Source organism: Zalophus californianus, chromosome 6, assembly GCF_009762305.2.
Source record: "Zalophus californianus isolate mZalCal1 chromosome 6, mZalCal1.pri.v2, whole genome shotgun sequence".
Taxonomy (NCBI): domain Eukaryota; kingdom Metazoa; phylum Chordata; class Mammalia; order Carnivora; family Otariidae; genus Zalophus; species Zalophus californianus.
The window spans coordinates 97,229,553-97,250,809 of record NC_045600.1 but is presented as its reverse complement, the minus strand read 5'-3'; the positions used below and the strand labels follow the sequence as shown (position 1 = coordinate 97,250,809).

At 36.4% G+C, this 21,257-nt stretch overlaps 1 protein-coding gene across 10 annotated transcripts in view; it reads right to left on the bottom strand.

Annotated features, from left to right (window-relative positions):
• The window catches only part of TEX9 (testis expressed 9), an 86,731-nt gene extending 65,875 nt beyond the window's left edge, over nt 1–20,856 (bottom strand). For 7 of the 10 annotated variants that reach the window (XR_004820128.1, XR_004820129.1, XM_035727973.1 and 4 more), the window contains exons 1-7: nt 20,812–20,856; nt 20,617–20,708; nt 12,765–12,828; nt 10,913–10,992; nt 4,835–4,880; nt 3,778–3,860; nt 2,126–2,304 (exon numbers count right to left, since the gene is read on the bottom strand). Coding sequence is in view for 8 of the 10 variants with exons in the window: in XM_035727973.1 (XP_035583866.1) it covers nt 2,126–2,304; nt 3,778–3,860; nt 4,835–4,880; nt 10,913–10,992; nt 12,765–12,828; nt 20,617–20,708; nt 20,812–20,838 (571 nt within the window). In the remaining 2 variants the exon portion in view is untranslated. Of the gene's footprint in view, nt 1–2,125; nt 2,305–3,777; nt 3,861–4,834; nt 4,881–10,912; nt 10,993–12,764; nt 12,829–12,987; nt 13,211–18,928; nt 18,946–20,616 lie in introns of those variants that run through there. The other 3 variants (XM_027570250.2, XM_027570248.2, XM_027570251.2) reach the window with 3 other exon arrangements.
• Between the last annotated feature and the right edge of the window lie 401 nt (nt 20,857–21,257).

The window sequence follows — 21,257 nt, the reverse complement described above, 5'->3', positions numbered from 1 at the left end:
GAAAGCTCCCCCAGAAGGGGAGATACCTTGGCCAAAGAGTCTGGAAAGGGAAGGTAGGGAGAGAGGCAAAGTGGCAGAGAGGTGATTCAGCAATAAAAAGAAAGTAGCAATTTAAGGCAGTCTGTTTGTACCGGTTCTATGTATCTAAGAGCAGGAATATTCTAACAGGGCCATGGGTGAAGAACAGTCAACGTGTGACCACTGTGTCCTTGAAGGCATCGTGACAGAGACATAAAGGCAACTTCCTGCTTCACTTACCTTCTCGTCTGAAAAGTACCCCCAGAAAGCTTAGATAGGTCAGTAAATGTAATAAATTCATAAATGAATTTTTCATTTATGACTAAGTAGCATGCAGCACAATAATCATTACACATATAAATTATTACGGTTTTCACAAAATCAAGAGAATTTTAAAGATACATCTTATGACCATCTCATACAAACTGCTAAATTTTGAAATGAATAATTGCTATTACAGAGAGGCTAAGTGGCTTGCCTGAAGTCACAACTATAGTTCAGTATTGACCATGTTCAAATACACTCAGTTGTCTTATTCTTTGTTTATAAATGCTTAGGTAGCGCCTCATAAATTCAACAGTTCTAGAGGCATTACTGGTAACTAAATTCTGTTTTTAGATGATCTAAACTTAGTATTATTTTTCAAAGTGATATGCGGAGAACAAGCTTATAAGAAAGAAAATTATATTCATTAGAAAACTGATTATTTTAACTGATGCCACATTAATCATTCATTTATACTTTTAACATGCAGTAAGTAGAATACAGTATTAATAGATGAAAGGAATTCAAAGAAACATTGGGGTTTTTAAGATTTTATTTATTTATTTGACACAGAGAGAGAGAGAGAGAGTGAGGGAACACAAGCAGGGGGAGTGGGAGACGGAGAAGCAGGCTTCCCGCCGAGCAGGGAGCCCGACGCAGGGCTCGATCCCAGGACCCCGGGATCATGACCTGAGCCGAAGGCAGACGCTTAACGACTGAGCCACCCAGGTGCCCCGAAACATTGGGTTTTAAAAATTATTTTAATGTGGGGCGCCTGGGTGGCTCGGTTGGTTAACCGTCCGACTCTTGATTTTGGTTCTGGCCATGATCTCAGGGTTGTGAGATGGAGCCCCGCATTGGGCTCTGCACTGGGCATGAATCCTGCTTAAAAAAAAAAGAGAGTGTATGGTATTGGTTTCATTGACCACATTTCAACTAAGTTTAAAATGCCCCATAGATTGGGGCACCTCGGTGGCTCAGTCGTTAAGCATCTGCCTTCGGCTCAGGTCATGATCCCAGGACTCTGGGATCGAGCCCTGCATCGGGCTCCCCGCTCCGCGGGAAGCCTACTTCTCCCTCTCCCACTCCCCCTGCTTGTGTTCCCTCTCTCACTGTGTCTCTCTCTGTCAAATAAATAAAATCTTAAAAAAAATAAATTAAATAAAATGCCCCATAGCTTATCGTTAAAACATTAAAATAATCTGGGGGGGGGGGGCAAAGAGAGAAGGAGAGAGAATCCTTCACTTTTAACTGTGATCATGACCTGAGCCGAAGTCAGACGCTTAACGACTGAGCAACCCAGGTGCCCCAATCTATGGGGCATTTTAAACTTAGTTGAAATGTGGTCAATGAAACCAATACCATACACTCTCTTTTTTTTAAGATTTATTTATTGAGGGGGAGTGGCCACGGGAGAGGGAGATAATCTCAACCAGACTCCCTGATGAGTGGGGAATCTGACACAGGGCTCAATCCCACCACCCTGAGATCATGACCTGAGCTGAAATCAAGAGTTGGTCGCTTAACTGACTGAGCCATCCAGGCACCCTCCATATAGTCTTTTTCATTTTTACTTTTTATAATGGAAAATGTCAAACATATATATAGAGATGATGTCAATGAAAAACCACTTTCCCATCACCCATTTTCAACAATTATTGACTCAAAACCAACTTTATTTCATCTATAATTCCACTCACTCCTCCTACCATCATGTCCCACTAGATGATTTTGAAACAAATGCAAGATATCATAACACATTTTTTAAATGCAAGAAAAATCATTCCCAAATATCTTTTTCTAAGTAAATGTGATATAAGGATAAAAATAAAAGAAAACTTACCTGTTCCAATGTCATTACTAACACCACAAAAAATATCATCATCTATATAATCAGGCAAACCTTCTTCCTCCAGTTGCCCTTCAAGTTTGCTAATTGTTTTTGCAAGAGAAAAGTCTGAAAAATCCTCTGGAATAGCAACATCATTGGCAGTCTGTACATCAGAGTATTTCAATTTTATACTATAAATGAATAAATAAACACACACATATATACACATTCATATTACATACAATGTCAATATACAAAGGAGATGTGACTTTTTTACTCAAATAACAAAGCAGATCAAAATTATTAATTTTAAATTTATAATGAAATCTACAATTGATACTTCCAAGGATGATATTATAAAAGACTTAACTGACTTTCAATTTTTATGAATCACACAGTTACAGAGTTAAGAGAAGGCTTATGAGGCTAGTTTGTCTAGACATTGCCTCCAAACAAGAAACATCAAAACTAAGAGTGCTGAGCTTAGCCTCCCAGGTCAAATCCATACTGTGGCTTTTAAATTACATGCTGATGAAGAAGAACTGTATAAAGTGATATTGCTTCCAGCCATAATTCTGCAAACACTAAAGAATAATACCTCTTAAGAAAAAAATTAGAGTGAAGTTATTAGCTCAATCAAAATCAACTCCTTTTTTCTACCTAAAGAAACACATTCTAACCAGAATCAAAGTCAACCAAAAAATTAGATTTGATTTTAACAAGGGAAGAAATATGAAATAAAAGTCACTAGTAAAGGCATTAAGGAATGGGCCAGCCCAAACCAATTAAATTTATGGTTCTGAAAGCTTATTTTTAACTTTTTACTTAAAGCCTGACTTACCTTTTACCACATAAGCAAATTCTACTTAGAAAAACAACCTTTTCTTTAAAAAGTAATTTTGAAGTCTGAAATTAAGATAACCAGTTACGTTATGTATGCAGGATATGTTCTCTTTTCTTTTTTAGATTTATTTTCTCTTCGTTATCCCTTCATTCTATTTTTTCTTTTATTCAAAAAGCAAAAAAGTTATTTAGCCAATTAAGGGACACAAATATTAACAAAGATTTTTCTAGGTTTATAATGCAATTATCATTTTGGGTAACACATATTTAATAAAAAGAAGCTGGTTTGTACAATCTACTGCAGGTGTGACCTTCCTTTTCTAGGTCTCCTATCCCAGAGAGCCTTAGTCCCCTTGTCTAGCTTAAAACACTAAGAACAGTCTGGAATTCTTTCTCACCAAAAACAACAGAATGTAAATTACAATGATACTACAGTCTTACTTTGAGCACACCAAATCATTTTGTATGTCAAGATACACAATAATGTATAGTGTTCTATTAAATGCTCAAAAAGGTAGACTAGTTTGAGAGAACTAGGCAGAGAAAGACACCTATGTTCTAGTCTTAGCTCTCAGAAAATACCTCATTAACACTTAAAAATTTGAAATGTGGCGATTTTGCTTGAGAGAACATATAATGTTTAGTAATTGCTGCAAGACATTTCTGAGAACATATTTTAAATTATTGAATGTAGATAAGATATAGACAATGTAAGGTATAAAAAAATCTGGAAAAAGAGAAAGAGCTTAATAATTAAAATGATGGTACTGTGAATCATAAAACTAAAAAAGGAAAGTAATACTTTTAAAACCGTGCTATACCTTGAATTTGTTTTCCTTCCTTTATTTGCAGAGCGCAGTTTGTTTTGAACCTTGTTTACTGCATCAACATTTTTGGTTTTCGGCTACATCAAAAGAATTTAAATTATTGATTAATTAGATTCTAATCGTTTGTCATGGAAAGCAATTTTGTAATACACAGAATTGCTAGTTTACTACACAGAAGAATTGCTATTTTCATGGAATTAATCAAATTATATTTTAAAGAATCCCAGGATTGTATATATCTAGGAAAAGACCTAGATATCACTAGCACTAACAGATTCAAAGATAAGGAAAATGAGCCTCCAAAATTCAGGATAATCAGCTAGCTAGTGGAACATTAAACTGGATGTTCTGGCTCACAGAATTTAGTTCTCCTCACTGATTATTCCCCAGACAGATCTTCACATATACCGTTCCCTTGGCCTAGATTCCAGTAGGTGGGGAACTTGTAGATTCCAATTCACCCAGCACCTGCAGTAAGTGATCCACACACTATAAATATTTAAATGAATGAATAAACCTCTCAAATTACCTCCTTTGTATATAAATACTTTTCTTTTTTGGGTGGTATTTCTAGTAAATTTGGGCTTCAGAGAGGAAACTAAAAATGCTTAGGTTACAGATTCATTTTACTTAGAATTTTTTCCAATATATATCCAGATTGTTCAGTGAAATTATGAAACAAAAAAGGATTCAACTTATTTTATGAGCAACATTTTATGAAGGCATCTTTTCTAAGTATCAAGGCTTATATTCTATTTCTATAGTCATACTCCTCTGTTTTATTCTAAGAAAATTCTAAAAAATAACCTAAATTCTACAGAAAGTAATTATATTTACAGAAAGTTTTATTTTTTTTAAACGTTTTATTTATTTATTTGAGAGCACACAAGCAGGGGGAGACCAGGCATAGGAACAGGGAGAAGCAGGCTCTCCGCTGAGCAGGGAGCCCGATGCAGGGCTTGATCCCAAGACCCCAGGATCATGACCTGAGCCGAAGACCGCTGCTTAACCAACTGAGCCACCCAGGCACCCCAAAAGTTTGATTTCATACCTTAGTTTCTGAATGTAGATGAACTATCCCTTCAGACAACACACCTCTACAGATCAAAAATAAATATTACACATTAATAGATGATACTAAAGTGAGACACAATAAAATTGAACAGTAATTATATCTGAAAGGGAAAACAGACAACTATCAAGTAGATTTGCTATGATTCTAGTCATGCACCTGTTAGTTTATTCTGATAAGTGTCACAAACAACAAAAGTTCTTCGGTTAAATAATTCACCTTTGAGAAGATATACTATAATACCAATATTTTTTGTAGGGAAATATAGCACAAATTTTAACAAATGAAAATCATAAGGCATGATTATTGGTAATACACATTATCAATTTTACAAAATGATTCACCACAAGGCTTTTTAGTGTGAGCCCATCCAGTGTTATCCTTTGTAAATGCATTTAAATACTTGGTCAGTGTCTGTTTTACCCATTACACTGTGAACTCCATGAGGGTAGGAATCATGTCTGCCTTGTTCATTGCTCTATGCCTAGCACATGGCATAGTACCTAGCATATGAGCTCTTAAACTGTCACTAAATAAGTATTTGTTAAATGCATGAATAAATACATCTAAAATACAACTCTTTTTTTTAACATTTTAACTTCACATTTTTTTTATTGAAGTGTAATTGACATACAATAGCCTGTTAGTTTCAGGTGTACATCATAGTGATTCAATATTTTTATACATTACAAAATGGCCCCCACAATAGGTCTGGTTAACATCTGTTACCATACAAAGTTGTTATAATATTATAGACTATTTCCCTATGCTGTACATTACATTGCCACAACTAACTCATTTTATTATTGGAAGTTTGACCTCTAAAATACAACTCATTTTTATGCACAGTTTTCAAAATTTGTTTTTATTTAAAACAAAGAGTGTTTATGGGGTCTGCACTTTATGGCCCATGGGCTGAATTCACCCACATCCATTCATTTCACATTCTCTATGGCTGTTTTCTCACTACAACGGCAAAGTTGAGTAGTTATGACAAAGACTGTAAAGCCCACAAATACAAAAATTTTGTAAATTTTATTGGATGAGTTTGCCTACCCCTGATCAATTGTCTAGATCATCCCCATTACATATATTAATATTTCTGAAAATCTACCATGTTACTATCTATTGTTGCTATTAAAAACCAAAAAACCAAAAAAAAGAAAACAAAAACCCTCCATCATATCCCCTGAGAATTCCTAACCGTAAGGACACAAAAACAAAATTACTTTCTGTCATATGCCACCTACTCAACTAGTCATATGTAAGTTATTTCAATATTAAACACAAAAATATACTTAGATAATATTATATACAAACTTTTAAAGAACTAGAAATAGCTCTGGGAAGAAAAAAGGCAGCTTTCAAAATACCTTAAAATTATAGAGACTAAAGAATCATTCTCACATACGACATTAAAATGTTACCAAGTTTTATTCAAATTTTAAGTGTTCTCTTTAACGGCTTTCATATCAAATCAATATTTGCCATTTCCTTACATTTTCTACATCTTCCATCTCTGCTCCCCTGATACACATAGGTATCAGCCAAAAGACAGTTAAGGGTTATTGGTCTCCCTCAGGTTTAGCAGAGCGACATTATTTTGCTAGTGTATTTCCATGAAAAATGAACTAAAACACAGTATTCTAGCTATTTTTGTTACACTTCTCCATGAAAGGTAACATAACTGAAATGATTTGTGTGGTAAATCTTGCTTCCAGCAGAATGAAGGACATGTATGCTATACTATTAGGAAACTAAATTCTGGTTTCCTGACCATATTGTTTGGCAGAGTAACTTTGGATGTTGAAGATCTATTACAATATATACTGCCTGACCACCATCATTTACAGGAATGATTGTTCCAAGCCAAAATGGATTGTCTCTTTACAGAATTACCTCCCATCTTCAGCAATTTCCAAATAATAGTCAAGGGGCATGTTTCACGTGGTAAAAACCATCTGTTCAAACAGTAGCATTTTTTTAAAAAGCCACCTGATCAAGGTAAACAGAGGTGTCATCACCACTTTGCACTTAAGGAAAATTTAGTAAAAGGAAACCGACAGATTTATTTTTATGCTTGTGAAATCAGTCTCTCACTTGCTTCAACAGAATCTAGGGATTAGCTGTTGTTACCATCATTTCAGTCTTTTAGTTTACTTGATAAAACCTGTGTCTAATCTTTGTAATACAAATTTTGGAATTTTGATAACTGCTAAACATCATTTTCCATAAAATATCAGAAAGCATTACACATAAGGATATGTAGTTTCATGTGTGTATATCAAATGATATAAAAAAATTTAAAATTCACTCTTCTTAGATTTATAGTTCTATAAATTTTTTTAAAGATTTATTCATTTTTAGGGAGGGAGCATGTAAGCAGGGGGAGGGGCAGAGGGACAGAATCTTTCAAGCAGACTCCCCACTGAGCAAGAAGCCCAATGCGGGGCTCAATCCCACAAGCCATGAGATCATGTCTGAGCAGAAACCAAGAGTCAGACATCCAACCGACTGAACCACCCAGGCACCTCTACAGTTCTATAAATTTTTTTTTTTAGATTTTATTTATTTGTCAGAGAGACAGAAAGAGAAAAAGAGCACAAGCAGGGGGAGCGGCAGGCAGAGGGAGAAGCAGGCTCCCCGTTGAGCAAGGAGCCCGATGCAGGACTCGATCCCAGGACCCTGGGATCATGACCTGAGCCGAAGGCAGATGCTTAACCGACTGAGCCACCCAGGTGTCCCAAACAGTTCTATAAATTTTAACAAATTTTATGGTCATGTAGCCACCACAACTAAGATAGAGACAATTTCCATCATCACCAAAATTTCCATTGTGACTCTTTGTAGTTAATTCCCTCCCCTCCATAACACACAAACACTAATCAGATTCTGTGGCTATAGTTTTACCTTTTTCAGAATGTCAAATAAATGGAATATGGGGGCGGGGGAGAAAAGAGAGGGAAACCAACCAGAAAACAGACTCCTAACTCTAGAGAACAAACTGATGGTTACTAGAGAGGAGGTAGGCAAGAGGAGGGACTAGATGGGGGATGGGCATTGAGGATGGCACTGGTGATAAGCACTGGGTGTTGTATATAAGTGATGAATCACTGAGTTCTACACCTGAAATTAATATTACACTGTATGTTAACTAGATTTTAAATAACTCGAAAATAATGGAATCATACAGTATACATATGTTTTAATCTGGCTTCTTTCACTTAGTTTCCATGTTGTTGCTGCATCAAGAGTTCACTGCTTTTTACTGCCAAGTAGTATTCCATTGCATGGATATACCATGATCTGCTTATCCTACTGGTTCACCACTTGATATGTGAGCTGTTCCCAGTTTTTGGCAATTATGAATAAAAGTGCTATAAACATTTGCATACAGGTTTTCACTTGGACATGTGTCTTCATTTCTCTTGGGTAAATAACTAAAGGGGAATTGCTGGATCATATGCAGTATTTTTGAGTAAATAAATAATGTCCCAATATTTCCAGTATGAGATAAATATACTGCTAATTAAGTAACACATTTCTTTTTTGTTTGTAAGTCCTCTAAGGTTTTTAAACATTCTACCCTGTTAGGGCTGTGCTGCTCTCACAGCCTGCTTCTTCATCTTAGAAGACTGGGAGGACGTACAGCTGTTTTGAGATTTAAACAGTCACAGTTTTAGTCTACCATTCAGTTTCTTAGCTGGTACAATTCCACCCCCCCCAAAACTAGTGGATTTCATATCTGTTTGATTCCAGTCAGTTCCATGTGCCATTACCACATCCACTGTTCTTTCCAAGAGTATATTTCTTTACTGAACACCTCACCCTCTTCCCCAGCCCCCCACCTTAATAATGGCTTACTTTGAAGTTGTCAGGCTTCTATAGGGAGACTTATACCTTTAGTCAGAGCTTTGTCCGGAGCCATTTTATCTAATTGGAAGTTTCACTAGGTGCCATTCAAAATGATCCTCGCCCTGAAGAACCTTAATCCATTATAAAGTCTTATCAATAGCATGGAGACCACATCTTTAGTCTGATCTTTGCTTCAAGGCTGAGCTTTAATAGGCTTTGTTCCTCAAAGACTTCCTCAATTTTATCTCATAATTTTTTGGTCTAAAAGCAGCTAACCCGGGGCACCTGGGTGGCTCAGTTGGTTAAGCGTCTGCCTTCAGCTCAGGTCATGATCCCAGGGTCCTGGGATGGAGTCCCACATCGCAGGGAGCCTGCTTCTCCCTCTCTCTGCCTGCCTCTCCCCCTGTTCGTGCTCTCTCTTTCTCTCTATCTCTGTGTCTCAAATGAATAAATAAAATCTTAAAAAATAAATAAAAAAATAAAAGCAGCTAACCCTACAAAGCAAGGGTAATCAAGACAGTGTGGTACTGGCATAAGAACAGATATATAGATCAATGGAATAGAATTGACAGTCCACAAATGAAACCATGTGCCTCCAGTCAGCTGATTTTTGACAAGACTGACAAGACCATTCAGTGGGGAAAGAATACAACTAATAGTAACAGCATATACTACTAATGTTCTGTTTTCCAACCTCTCCCCCCACACCCCCTGCCCGAGAGCACAAGTTCATTTGACACCTGTTCTGCCTTCCAATTTACCAAAGGTGGCAGTTTTACTAAATCCATTGCCACTACCTTAATAGTACCTCCTACCTTTCCAGCCTCCAGGATCAGTTTCCTTGCTGGCTACCATCTAACTACAAAGCTAAAGACACACTTTCTTAGTTTCTGTCATATGGCACCTAATTCTCAATACCAATTGCTGTATTCGTTAGGATAAGCTAGGAGATCAACCCCAAAATTTCAGTGGCTTAACACAAAGTAGCAGTAGAGAGGGATAGAGAGCCCTTTTTTCCCCTAAGTTCCACATGGTCACCCAGAGACCAGGCTGGGAGGTTTCATCAACTGGATTTTTACTGATCATGGAAGAGAAAGAGTCAGCTGGAGGTTCAAAATACAACTCCTATCTGTTGGCTTGGAAGAGAATAATCTGACTTCTGATCATAGCAAGACTTGGAATGTTGGGTGAACACCATTGCCTCTGCTATACAATTTTATAGTTTTATTCACACAGATCCTTTATTTCCTGTTAAGTTTATTCCTAAATACATCTCCATTCCCTGTTTTTTTTAAAGATTTTATTTATTTGTCAGAGAGAGAGAAAGAGACAGCACAAGCAGCGGGGGAGTGGCAAGCAGAGGGAGAAGCAGGCAGAGGGAGAAGCAGGCTCCCCATTGAGCAAGGAGCCCGATGTGGGACTCGATCGCAGGATCCTGGGATCATGACCTGAGCCAAAGGCAGACGCTTAACTGACTGAGCCACCCAAGCGTCCCGATTCCCCATTTTTTTGACATACCTGAAGTTCACGTGAAATTCAAGGAAAAAAAGACCTATTTTATTTTTACGAACTTATTTTTATCTAATTTTCATATGGAATTTTAAAAAAAGAAAGAGTATACTATGTAAGAACAGGTTCAGAAAGCTTACCAACTGTGGTTTGCATCTAAGTGAAATCACATATTATCTATATATCCTTGGGCAAGCTACTGAACTTTGCTAAGCTCCAATTTCCTCATTTTTAAAATGAGGACAATATTTATTTCAAAATAATACTTTAAGGACTAAATGACATAAAGTAGGTAAAGGGTTTACATCATGTCTGGTTCATATAAGCCTCCATTTTATTAGTGTATATATATATATATATACATTTTTTTTTTAAGATTTTATTTATTTATTTGACAGAGAGAGAGAGACAGCGAGAGAGGGAACACAAGCAGGGGAATGGGAGAGAGAGAAGCAGACTCCCCGCTGAACAGGGAGCCCGATGTGGGGCTCGATCCCAGGACCCTAAGATCATGACCTGAGCCAAAGGCAGCCGCTTAACGACTGAGCCACCCAGGCGCCACTTTATTAGTATATTATATATTACATTATTTTTCAAATTATAGATTTCTAATACATGCAAAAAAGATTTTACGTAACAAAAGATCTACATACATCATCAAAAAAATGGTGTTTGAGAATATAAGTTACTTACCTTAAACTGCAATCGTCTTCCTTTTCATATGATATAATTTGTGTTGAGACCGGCCTTGATTGTATTTCTCGCTGATCTCTCTAGTTAAATGAATAAAGACAGGTCATATAGAGAAAAACCACAAAACCAGGATATAGTCAAGTACCTTTCTGATCATTAATCATTTCAGAGTTGTCCACAGTTTCCATGAAATCAAGGCACAGAACTCAAATGCTATGGTATGAATATAAGGTCTGTAACAATGTAGTTTCACCTTTCATTCATTCTGGATTAAGAAAGTCAATTCTAAGGGAAAAAATGTATCAATGCCTTTATCTGATTTTATCTACCTCCTGCTTCCCCACTACATTAGGCTTCCAACTTGTGTAACATGCAAAGGAAATTAGGCTCACAGGAAATTAAAGCATAAATTCATTTGAGGGGTAGAAAAACTTGTCTCAAATCAGGCAAAGCTTCAATTTTTTTTTTTTTTTTTTTTTTTTTAGAGAGAGAGAGTGCATGAGGGGCGGTGGAGGAGGAGGGGCAGAGGGAGAGAAAGAATCTTAAGCATGCTTCATGCCCAGGGCAGAGCCCAACATGGGGCTTGATGTCCCAACCCTGAGATCATGACCTGAGTAGAAATCAAGAGTCAGATGCTTAACCGACTGAGCCACCCATGCCCCAGAGCTTCAACGTGAAGACCATGAAGCACTAAAGCACTAAGAGTAAAAACTTTTGGCAATGATATATCAAGAAGTGAAAATGAGTGAACAAAAATTCAATGCAGCAAAAGTTATATCCATTAGCTTCCATGGGGCAGGAATATCCTCTCCCCTTTTCTAGTCGTTCCCAGGCTTCTGCTCTACTCTTTCAGGGTGGGGGGGGGGCAGGGAATCATCCTTATTAGAGGATTCTTGGAGCAGAATGTATAATGAATCCTTCATTCTTCTCTAACACTAGGTTTGTTAATTATTTTCCTGCTCTTTAGACACTGGCAAAAACTAAAAGATACAATAAAAATTTATTTTTAGTAAAATATTTAATTATAAATGAAACTAACAAATCTATAACCATTATCTAAATATTACCTGAAATATTATATATGTTTCTTATTCCAAAACTAACAAATAATGATAGATCTGTATAAGGCATTAAAACAAATTATTTCCTATTTTTCACTACCACCCCCAAGGAGGATGGGTGAATTTAAAAGAAAAAAGTATACAGTAAAAACTGAAAAACGTTTGAAAGCAGCTACTTTATTCGTCTAAGGAATACTACTATATCCTAATATCCTATCAATAAATAATGGGAATGCTAATGCTTAAGTTGCTGCTTAAAGTAGGAATAACCAATTTGGTAGCCAGAATGGAGCAAAATACGCTTACTTTGTCTAGTGATACAACCACTACATTTTTTTCTAACTATAAATCTGACTAGACTAGCCCTAAGAATTTGAATTACATCCAACTGGAGAATTTAAGAAACAAATTATCATCTGAGTATTAGTGATGATTGCTATCCGTTATTCAACTTTTGTCCTGAGCCCATTTTATTTCTATCCTTACTGAATTACCAGCATTAATTCTATATATCTACTCTCAAACATTAATTTTAAAGTAGTGGGAAAGATTATTAAATATCAATGTTCTTACTAATTAGATGGTTGGAACATCTAAATGGAAAACGCTTTTTCAGTGGCTTTTAGAAAACGTGTGCATATCAAAAACATACGTTCATATATACAAACATATATTCATATATTCGTATTCAATCTGTAATAATTCATTGATGTAAAAATTTATGCTTTGGGCACTTTAGAAAGTTAAAAAACTAGCACTCACATGAAATTAATAAATGCACATTCACTTACTATTACTTCCTCAGCTTGACGAACCAGATCAGCTGTTTTTGCCTCTAATTCTGCATTCAAACGCCTAAAAGCAAAAAATAATTTCATATTTGGGATATACTGAAGATTCTAACAAAAATAAAAGTAATTAAGTTTCAATAACTACACTTTAGCTAATCAAGAATACCAAAACATACAAATGACATTTTTACTCTAAAATTACCATTACTATTAGAACACTTACCTCCAACTCTTCATGATTCCTCATCTTTTGTGGTAGAAATTCAAACAGTAACTCTTGGCCTGTCTCTGGCCCTCATTCAGGTGTAATGACTTATATGGGTAGAATAAATTGTGTGGGTTCAATTCAGTTCCACTATTCATCTTCTTGGGATCAACTCCAAATGGGGGCAGGAGTGGGACAGGATGAGGGAGAAGCCTGCTTTGGTCTGGGGGTATTGCTGCAACTGGGGAGGTAAATCTGGAGTTTAGTGAACAGGCCTAACGTGGCTCACATCTCAGTTACACACTTCAATATCAGCTTTCAGAAACAAAGGTGCTTATTTTGACGTCTACCTGCCACTCCTTTTTTTCCCCCAACCAATTTGGAATCTGGCAAAGAATAGGAGTACTATTTGACCCAATTTAGAATGGAAGAATGGCAGTATCACTGAAGGAAACTGTTTTTAAAGGTAAAATTGCTCATAATCCTACCATCATCCAATTGTTTCTATTTTTCATATTTCCTTCCAATTTTCACCTATATACACAATTTCATACTATGTTTTCCCATAAAAATATAGAATGAGTATGTTTAGCTCTACATAATTTTTATAATTCATGCCTTAAATGGCTACACAATATTGTAATGAGTTGCACTTAACATAATGTACTGAACTGTTCGTACTGTTAAAGTCCTTTTTTCACTTTTAAAGGTTAACACTATAATAAACATCTTCAAAAGCATAAAATTTTTTAATTTTATTCATAGCTCACATTTCTAAGCCAACTAGGCTCTTTTGAAATTATATAAAGGGAATATGTTGAGCAATTTTTAAAATATCTTGTTGTTTCAGTTAGATGTGATTCAGAAGTAACAAAAATCACTGACAATCCCCACTCCCAGAAAAAAAAGGTAGTACTATATCTCTTCTTAAAACAGTAGTGTTTTAAGAAATATCTGTATATCTTAGGATGAATTAATCAAAAGAAAAATATCTAATAAAGACTTGAAGTTGCAGTTAAGATACCATTACTTGATTTTTCATATTTCCTTAACAAGAATCATGAGAACTTAAATAGAAGCTTCTGGTCAGTATAGTATTCTGAGATGACTCAGAACACTATTCTGCTCCAAACCGATGGACATGTTGGATAAAATGTAATGAAGGAAATATTGCTAAGCTCCAGCGCAGGCAAGGGAAATACCCTGGCACTAAAAATAAAGCAGCAACTCAAAGTGAGAGCAGTAAACAGGAACAGAAGCCAAAACAGTCTAACAGCTAAAAACTGATGCATGTGTGGGAGTCACGAAGGGCTACACCTGTGAAACACAGACTACAAAAACACTACCCCTAACCTTAGGTGAACAGAAATGAAACTGAGCCATGGGCGGAAAAGATTCTCTTGTGAGTAAACACAGCAAATTCATCTAACCCAAATGGTAGAGGGACCCTATGCCAAATTTTAGTACAGAAAGCTGCACCAAAACCAGCGAAAACTCTGATAAGCTAGGAAAAGTAAATGTGCAATCAACCTACAAGGATATTTACTTATCTAGGATATACAGAACTCTCTCAGAAAGCAAACCCTGCTAAAAATGACTTCACAAAGATAACAAATTGCATAAAGAAAGGAGTCGCCAAGAAAGAGAATCAGTAGACACAACAAAATTTATACCATAAGAACAGGATTATCTAAATCTAAAATCTATTTTTAAAAGATTTTTAAATCAGCATTTTTCATTTGCCCACTCCCCCAAAAGCAGGAATAGAAACCATTAGGCAAGAACAAGTATTTATTACAAAAGAACACTGAATTTAGAAAAGAACCAAATAGAAATTACATAAATGAAAAACAGTCATTGCATTTAAAACCTCACTCAATGGCTACACTGAACAATACCGTGAACTGAAAAGGAAACGAATGAGAAGACAGATATGAGAAAATTCACCTAAAAGGAGACAGAGAAACAGATAAAAATACAAAAGAGAGGTTAACATGCATTGAAGAGAGACTACAGGACAAAGACAGATGTGTAGTTACTTAAGTTGCAGAAGGAAATTCCAGAGAAGGAGGGAATGTCAATATTTGAATACTGAGAATTTTCTTAAATTGAGGAAAGACATGAATCTCAAGTAGAATTAAGAAAACAGGGGTGCCTGGCTGGCTCAGTTGGTAGAGCATTGCAATTCGATCTCGGGGTTGTGGGTTTGAACCCCACACTGGGTGTAGAGATTACTTAAAAATTAAATCTTTAAAAAAAGAGAGAAAGAAAGAAAACAAGCCCATACTGTATACATTATAGTGAAATTGCAGAACTTCAAAGACAAAAATGACCTTTAAATTACCAAAGCAATTATTTTAAAAGAACCAAGAAAAATAGTCTACCAGCATTATGTCCTAAAAAGCTAAAATGGCTTTTCAACATCTCTAGATTCCAATGGACAATGAAGTGTTATCTTTAATGGACTGAGGAGAAAGAAAGCAGACCATTTAGAATTCCATGCGCAGCTAAACTGTCATTGAAGAATAAATGTCATGTAATAAAAATTTCAGAAAAGATGAGACTCAGAAGTAATGAAGGGTCTACACTTCAGAAAGGAAGAAACTGAACCTAGAAAAAAATCATGATGAGGAAAAAAATTAGAAAATATGATGATAAATCTAACTTAGTACAGAATATAAAAATAACACTAATGATAACCTGGAGAGTAGAATTCAAAACAAAGAGGAAGTAAAGTATTATCTAACTTAACAGACAGGAAACCAAGTTAAAGCATTTTAAGGTCTTGCCAAACCAGAAAAAGAAAAATAAAGACAACAAAAATCCCTTCAATCCAACAGAAGACAGAAAACAACAAAGAAAAGGGATAGTAAAAAAAAAAAAAAGAAAATACAAAAAATAAGATGGTTCATACAACTTTAAGTTAATAACCCAATAATATAAATAAATTCACTTATCAGGAGGCAGAAATGATTACAGAGGACATAAAAATAATACTGTTAAAGCTAAACGACATAAAAAGCTTGGAAATAAGGGAATAAAAAATGGCACTGAATAATAATGAAAGAATTCATCTAGAAGATTTAAGTAAATCAAACAATATAGCATCCAAGCAAAAATGGACACAATTATAAGGAGAATTTTTTAAACTACAGTTACAGTTTATTTAATACACCTCTAACAGAAATCAACAAAGCTAGCAGGGGAAAAAAATGGTGAGGATACTGATGTTATGGACAGCCAAATTAATTAGCTTGAGCTAAGAGATTCATCAACAAATAGTAAATATCCTTCCTATCATTATGTGAACATTTCCAAAAATTGAATATGTACTGCTCACAAGTTTCAATATATTTTTAAAAATCAGTAGTATATAATTCTCTGACCATAGTGCAATTAAAAATAAATTTAAAATAAGAAAAATAAAACAAGCAAATACCCTATATGCTTGGGAACTAAAAAACTCCTGAATAACCACTATGAAAATCATAAAATATTTAAAACTAAATAACCACAAAAGAAATACAAATAAGCTGTAGTTGGAGAGAAGTTTACAGAAATTAAATGTATTAAAAAATAGAAAAAAATCTAAAAAACAAAATTAAACTAAAAGTAAACTAAATATAAATTAAATTAGAACTAAACTAAAAAGTAAAAAAAAAAATCCACCACAATTAGAAGAGCTAGAATAAAGACCAATGAAATTTTTAAAAACTACATAGATTAGCAACAAAATCAAAATCTAGTTCTCTGAACAGACCAATAATATAGATAAACCTCCCAGCAAGATTGATAAAAAGACAAAATAATACTGGAAAGCTTCGAAAAGATGTATAAGGTTACAGACAAGACTCAAAACGTGTGTGCACACACATACACCCAATGGAGTATTATTCAGCCAAAAAAGAATGAAATCTTGCTGTTTGCAAGATGTGGGTGGAGCTAGTATTATACTAAGTGAAATAAGTCAGTTAGAGAAAGACAAATACCACGATTTCTCTCATATGTGGAATTTAAGAAACAAAACAAACAAGCAAAGGGGAAAAAAAGAGAGAGAGAGAAACCGAGAAACAGATTCTTAACTGTAGAGAATAAACTGAGGGTTACCAGAGGGGAGGGGGTGGGGGGATGGGTGAAACAGGTGATGGCGATGAAAGAGTGCAATTATTGTGATGAGCACCAGGTGATGTATGGAATTGCTGAATCACTATATTGTATACCTGAAACAAATTTAACACTGCTAACTATACTGGAATTTTATTAAATTAACTGTTATTAAAATACAAAAATAAGCATATTAGAACATATTTATGCTATTACTTTTTTTTTTAGATTTTATTTATTTATTTGAGAGAGAGAGACAGAGACAGCGAGAGAGAGCACGAGTGGGGAGGAGAGGGAGAAGCAGGCTTCCTGACGAGCAGGGAGCCCAGTTCAGGACTTGATCCCAGGACCCTGGGGAACATGATCTAGGCCGAAGGCAGCAGCTTAACCGACTGAGCCACCCAGGTGCCCCAATGCTATCAACTTTTAAAACATACATGAAGTGGACACTTTTCTAGAAAACTATCAGATAACCAAAATTTATTCTGGAAGCACTACATCTAAATAAATGAATAATCATTAACGAAACTGAATTGATAGGCAAAAAAATTCCATAAAAAAAGATACATCACACTCAATTTCCCAATTTTAACCAAAGGGTAGATGATCCCTGATTACAAAAAGCTTCCAAGAACAGAAAAAAACAAAAAGGAAAGCTATTCAGTTATTTCATGTGGCTAATACTGATATCAAAATCAGGAAGGAAAAGAACTAGAAAGAAGTATAAGGCCAATCTCACTTTTGTTCAAAGATGCAAAACACCTAGTTGAACAAAATTAATCCAGCAGTCTTTAAAGGAAAATAAATCTGCTTGGTAGTTCAATATGTTAAAACATTAAATGTGCGTGTGTGTGTGTGTGTGTGTGTGTGTGTGTGGGAGCGGACATTTAATCACCTAAATTAATTTGGGAAAAAAAGTTCTGATAAGATTTAACATTCATTCAAAATAGGAATTAAAGGAAACAATATCCTTAAACCTGATAAAAGAATCTAGTAAAACTCTACATCAAACTTCAAATACAGTGATAAATTAAGTGGGCTCCTTAAAATCATAACTAAGATAAGGATGCTCACCATCACTTTTTCTATTCCATACTGTTAGCTTTCTGGTTTTATAACATAGGCATGAAACGTGGAAAACCTACTGACTTGAGCCATTAGCATATTCTGTAGTCTATCCTCTCGGATAGTGATTATTTCCTCCAAATATTCGACAGGAGCTGATTATAGAAGATTGTGGATTGGGAACCCCAGGAAGTGCTGTGTTCTGTTGATTGAAGACATCCCATATATGATTAATACCAAGAACATGTGGCATAATACTCTGTTATTAACTCATATTCTTGCCTACAAGAACGGCCAGACATTTTACTCTTCTGCATGGCACAGAAGTAATCTACAACTTCAGGCTGAGCCTGGGAGCTACTCTGTTCATATATGCCTAGATTTGCACACTGGAGTAAAGATAACAGAACGAGTAACAACTGGCCATCTTTAGCACAAAATGATTTCTGCTGAAATAGAATAGCTCCTGCAGATGTCTTTAAGAAGATTTTAAGCAGGGCCATAACAACATACCAGAGCCAGGTGCAAAATATACTCTTAAGTAAATGAATTAACCTAACCAATGCAGGTATTTGGTGATATCTGGTATATGGTAATGAAAATAACCATTTGGGGTTGAGCACAGCTAATTCAGACCTGTGTAAGGACAAGAGATCAGTTGCTTAAGTACACTCTGGAACTGGATTAATAGACCCATTTCATTAAATAGAGGAGAATGATTACCTTCCTACATGCTATGGCAAATTAACAAGTGCCTAGTTCATCAAAAGATAGTACAGTTCCGGGGCACCTGGGTGGCTCAGATGGTTGGGCTTCTGCCTTTGGCTCAGGTCATGATCCCAGTGTCCTGGGATTGAGTCCCGCATCAGGCTCCCTGCTTGGTGGGGAGCCTGCTTCTCCCTCTGCCTCCATCTCTCTCTCTATCTCTAAAATAAAAAATTAAAAAAAAAAAGATAGTACAGTTCCATTTTAACTTTAAATATGCTTTAATTTTATAAAATAAGATAAAAACAGAGAGAGAGGCAAACCATAAGAGACTCTTAAATATACAGAACAACCAGGTTTGCTGGAGGGGACAGGCTAGGTGGGGGATGGGCATTAAGGAGGGCACTTGTTGGGATGAGCACTGTGTGTTATATGTAAGTGATGAATCACTAAATTCTATTCCTGAAAGCAATACTACACTATATGTTAACTAACTTGAATTAAAAAAAAGAATAAACTAGTCAGAAAGTAAAAATAAATAAATATGCTTTAATTTTTTTTAAAAGATTTTATATATTTATTTGACAGAGAGACAGCGAGAAAGGGAACACAAGGGGGAGTGGGAGAGGGAGAAGCAGGCTTCCCGCGGAGCAGGGAGACTGACGCAGGGCTCGATCCCAGGACCCCGGGATTATGACCTGAGCCAAAGGCAGACGCTCAACGACTGAGCCACCCAGGCGCCCCTAAATATGCTTTAATTTTAAGTACAGACCATATGGTATCTCAAGGTTTAACAATTTGAATCAGTGCTATGTTTCCCAAATTTTAATTTAAATTAGGTAAATTATAAAGAAAATGAGTTGTTCTAATATAATTTTGTAAGGGTATATGCAATGACAAAAGACTTGGCCTCTGACTTTAAAGAATTTACAGACCAGTGGAGGAAACAGACAAAAAGTACACTAACAAATGAATGTGGAACCATTATGCTAACTACAAAGAATAAGTGAGTAAAAAAGAGTAACTGGGAAGCTTAACATAATTCAGGAAGACCACGCTTAGCATTACAGGTGGAAGGCATGTGTATGATTGCCCTCAAGGGAAAATCTTGAGAAACTTAAAGGCCAATGAGGCTGGAGGCTGGTAGGCAAAAAAGAGAAGGCACCAGATCTAACAGACTTTCTAAAGTGCAACGGGGAACCACTGCAAAGTTTCAGGCAAAGTACTGACTTGATCAAATTAAATGATTACTCTGGCTTCTGTGTGAAAACTGGGGGATGAAGAGTGAAATGGTCCAAGAATGAAAGCACGTGTTGTCAGAATAGGTTTGATTACACTGGGAGCAGATAAGGAAAGGAAATCCTCCTAACTCCACCAAAGGTAGATGAGAACGGGAATTCCAACTGCACTGAGAGGAAACATGCTTTCAATTTAGAAACCAAGCCTATGAGAAATTTACATAAACTCCAAGAGCTCCAAATTAAGTGGATATTCTTAAACTAGAAACTGAACTATTGACAATTTCTGCTATCCAAATCACCTCTAGCAGTATCATTTTGCTGACGAACATGTTTACCTGGGATAAATTTTCACCCATTTCAAACAGGTAAGAAGTTAGCGGAGAAAAGACGAGGACTAGCGAACAGGATGTTGAAAAGAGAATGGTGAACAGGGAGTGATCCCAAAGATCCAGTCAATCACCAGGAAAGTACTTGCAAGCAACCTCATTTGGGTAAAAGAAAGAAGGAAAAACTAAACAGCCTAATTTCTTACTTATATTCTTCCTCCCTGGCAAGGAGGTCCGGTCGAGACGCAGCAGATTGCTGAACTCGCGGCGGGAGCGGAGTGCCTGAAACGTTCCGTCTCTGTAAAAGAGAAAGAGACTTTCAGACCCGAAGTTAAATGAGGTTTCGCGTTCTCTGGCCGGCTGAGAAGCTAGTCGGCACCCCGGAGTCTGTTTGAACTGACCCGGGGACCAACACTTCGCCCCGCCATCTTTCGCGACCGCAACGCTGTTACCGAGGCAACGAATGCATCTTCCCGCGAGACTTACCACATCCCGTACAGCATAACGCCCTGAGCGCAGACTCCGTGCACCCCTCGGCTCTCCGCGGACAGCAGGCTCGGGCTGGGGTGGGGCTTGAGGGCTGAGGAGGGGCCGGACCGCGGCTCTAAGTGTGGGCCGAAAGGGCGACCCCCGCTCTGAACTGCCCCAGTAGCCAGAGGAGCCAACCTGTGGCTCCTTTATAATTTATAAACCAAGATTTATAAATTCTTAAGTTGGGGTTGGAAAGGTTTCAACAAAGGAAGGATGGTCCGTTTCTTAAAACTCAATAAGCAAGCTAGTAAAGCCCCTACTCTTGTGCTTTTCCAAACTTACTGGCCACTTCGACCTCCACCTGCTTTTTGTTGTT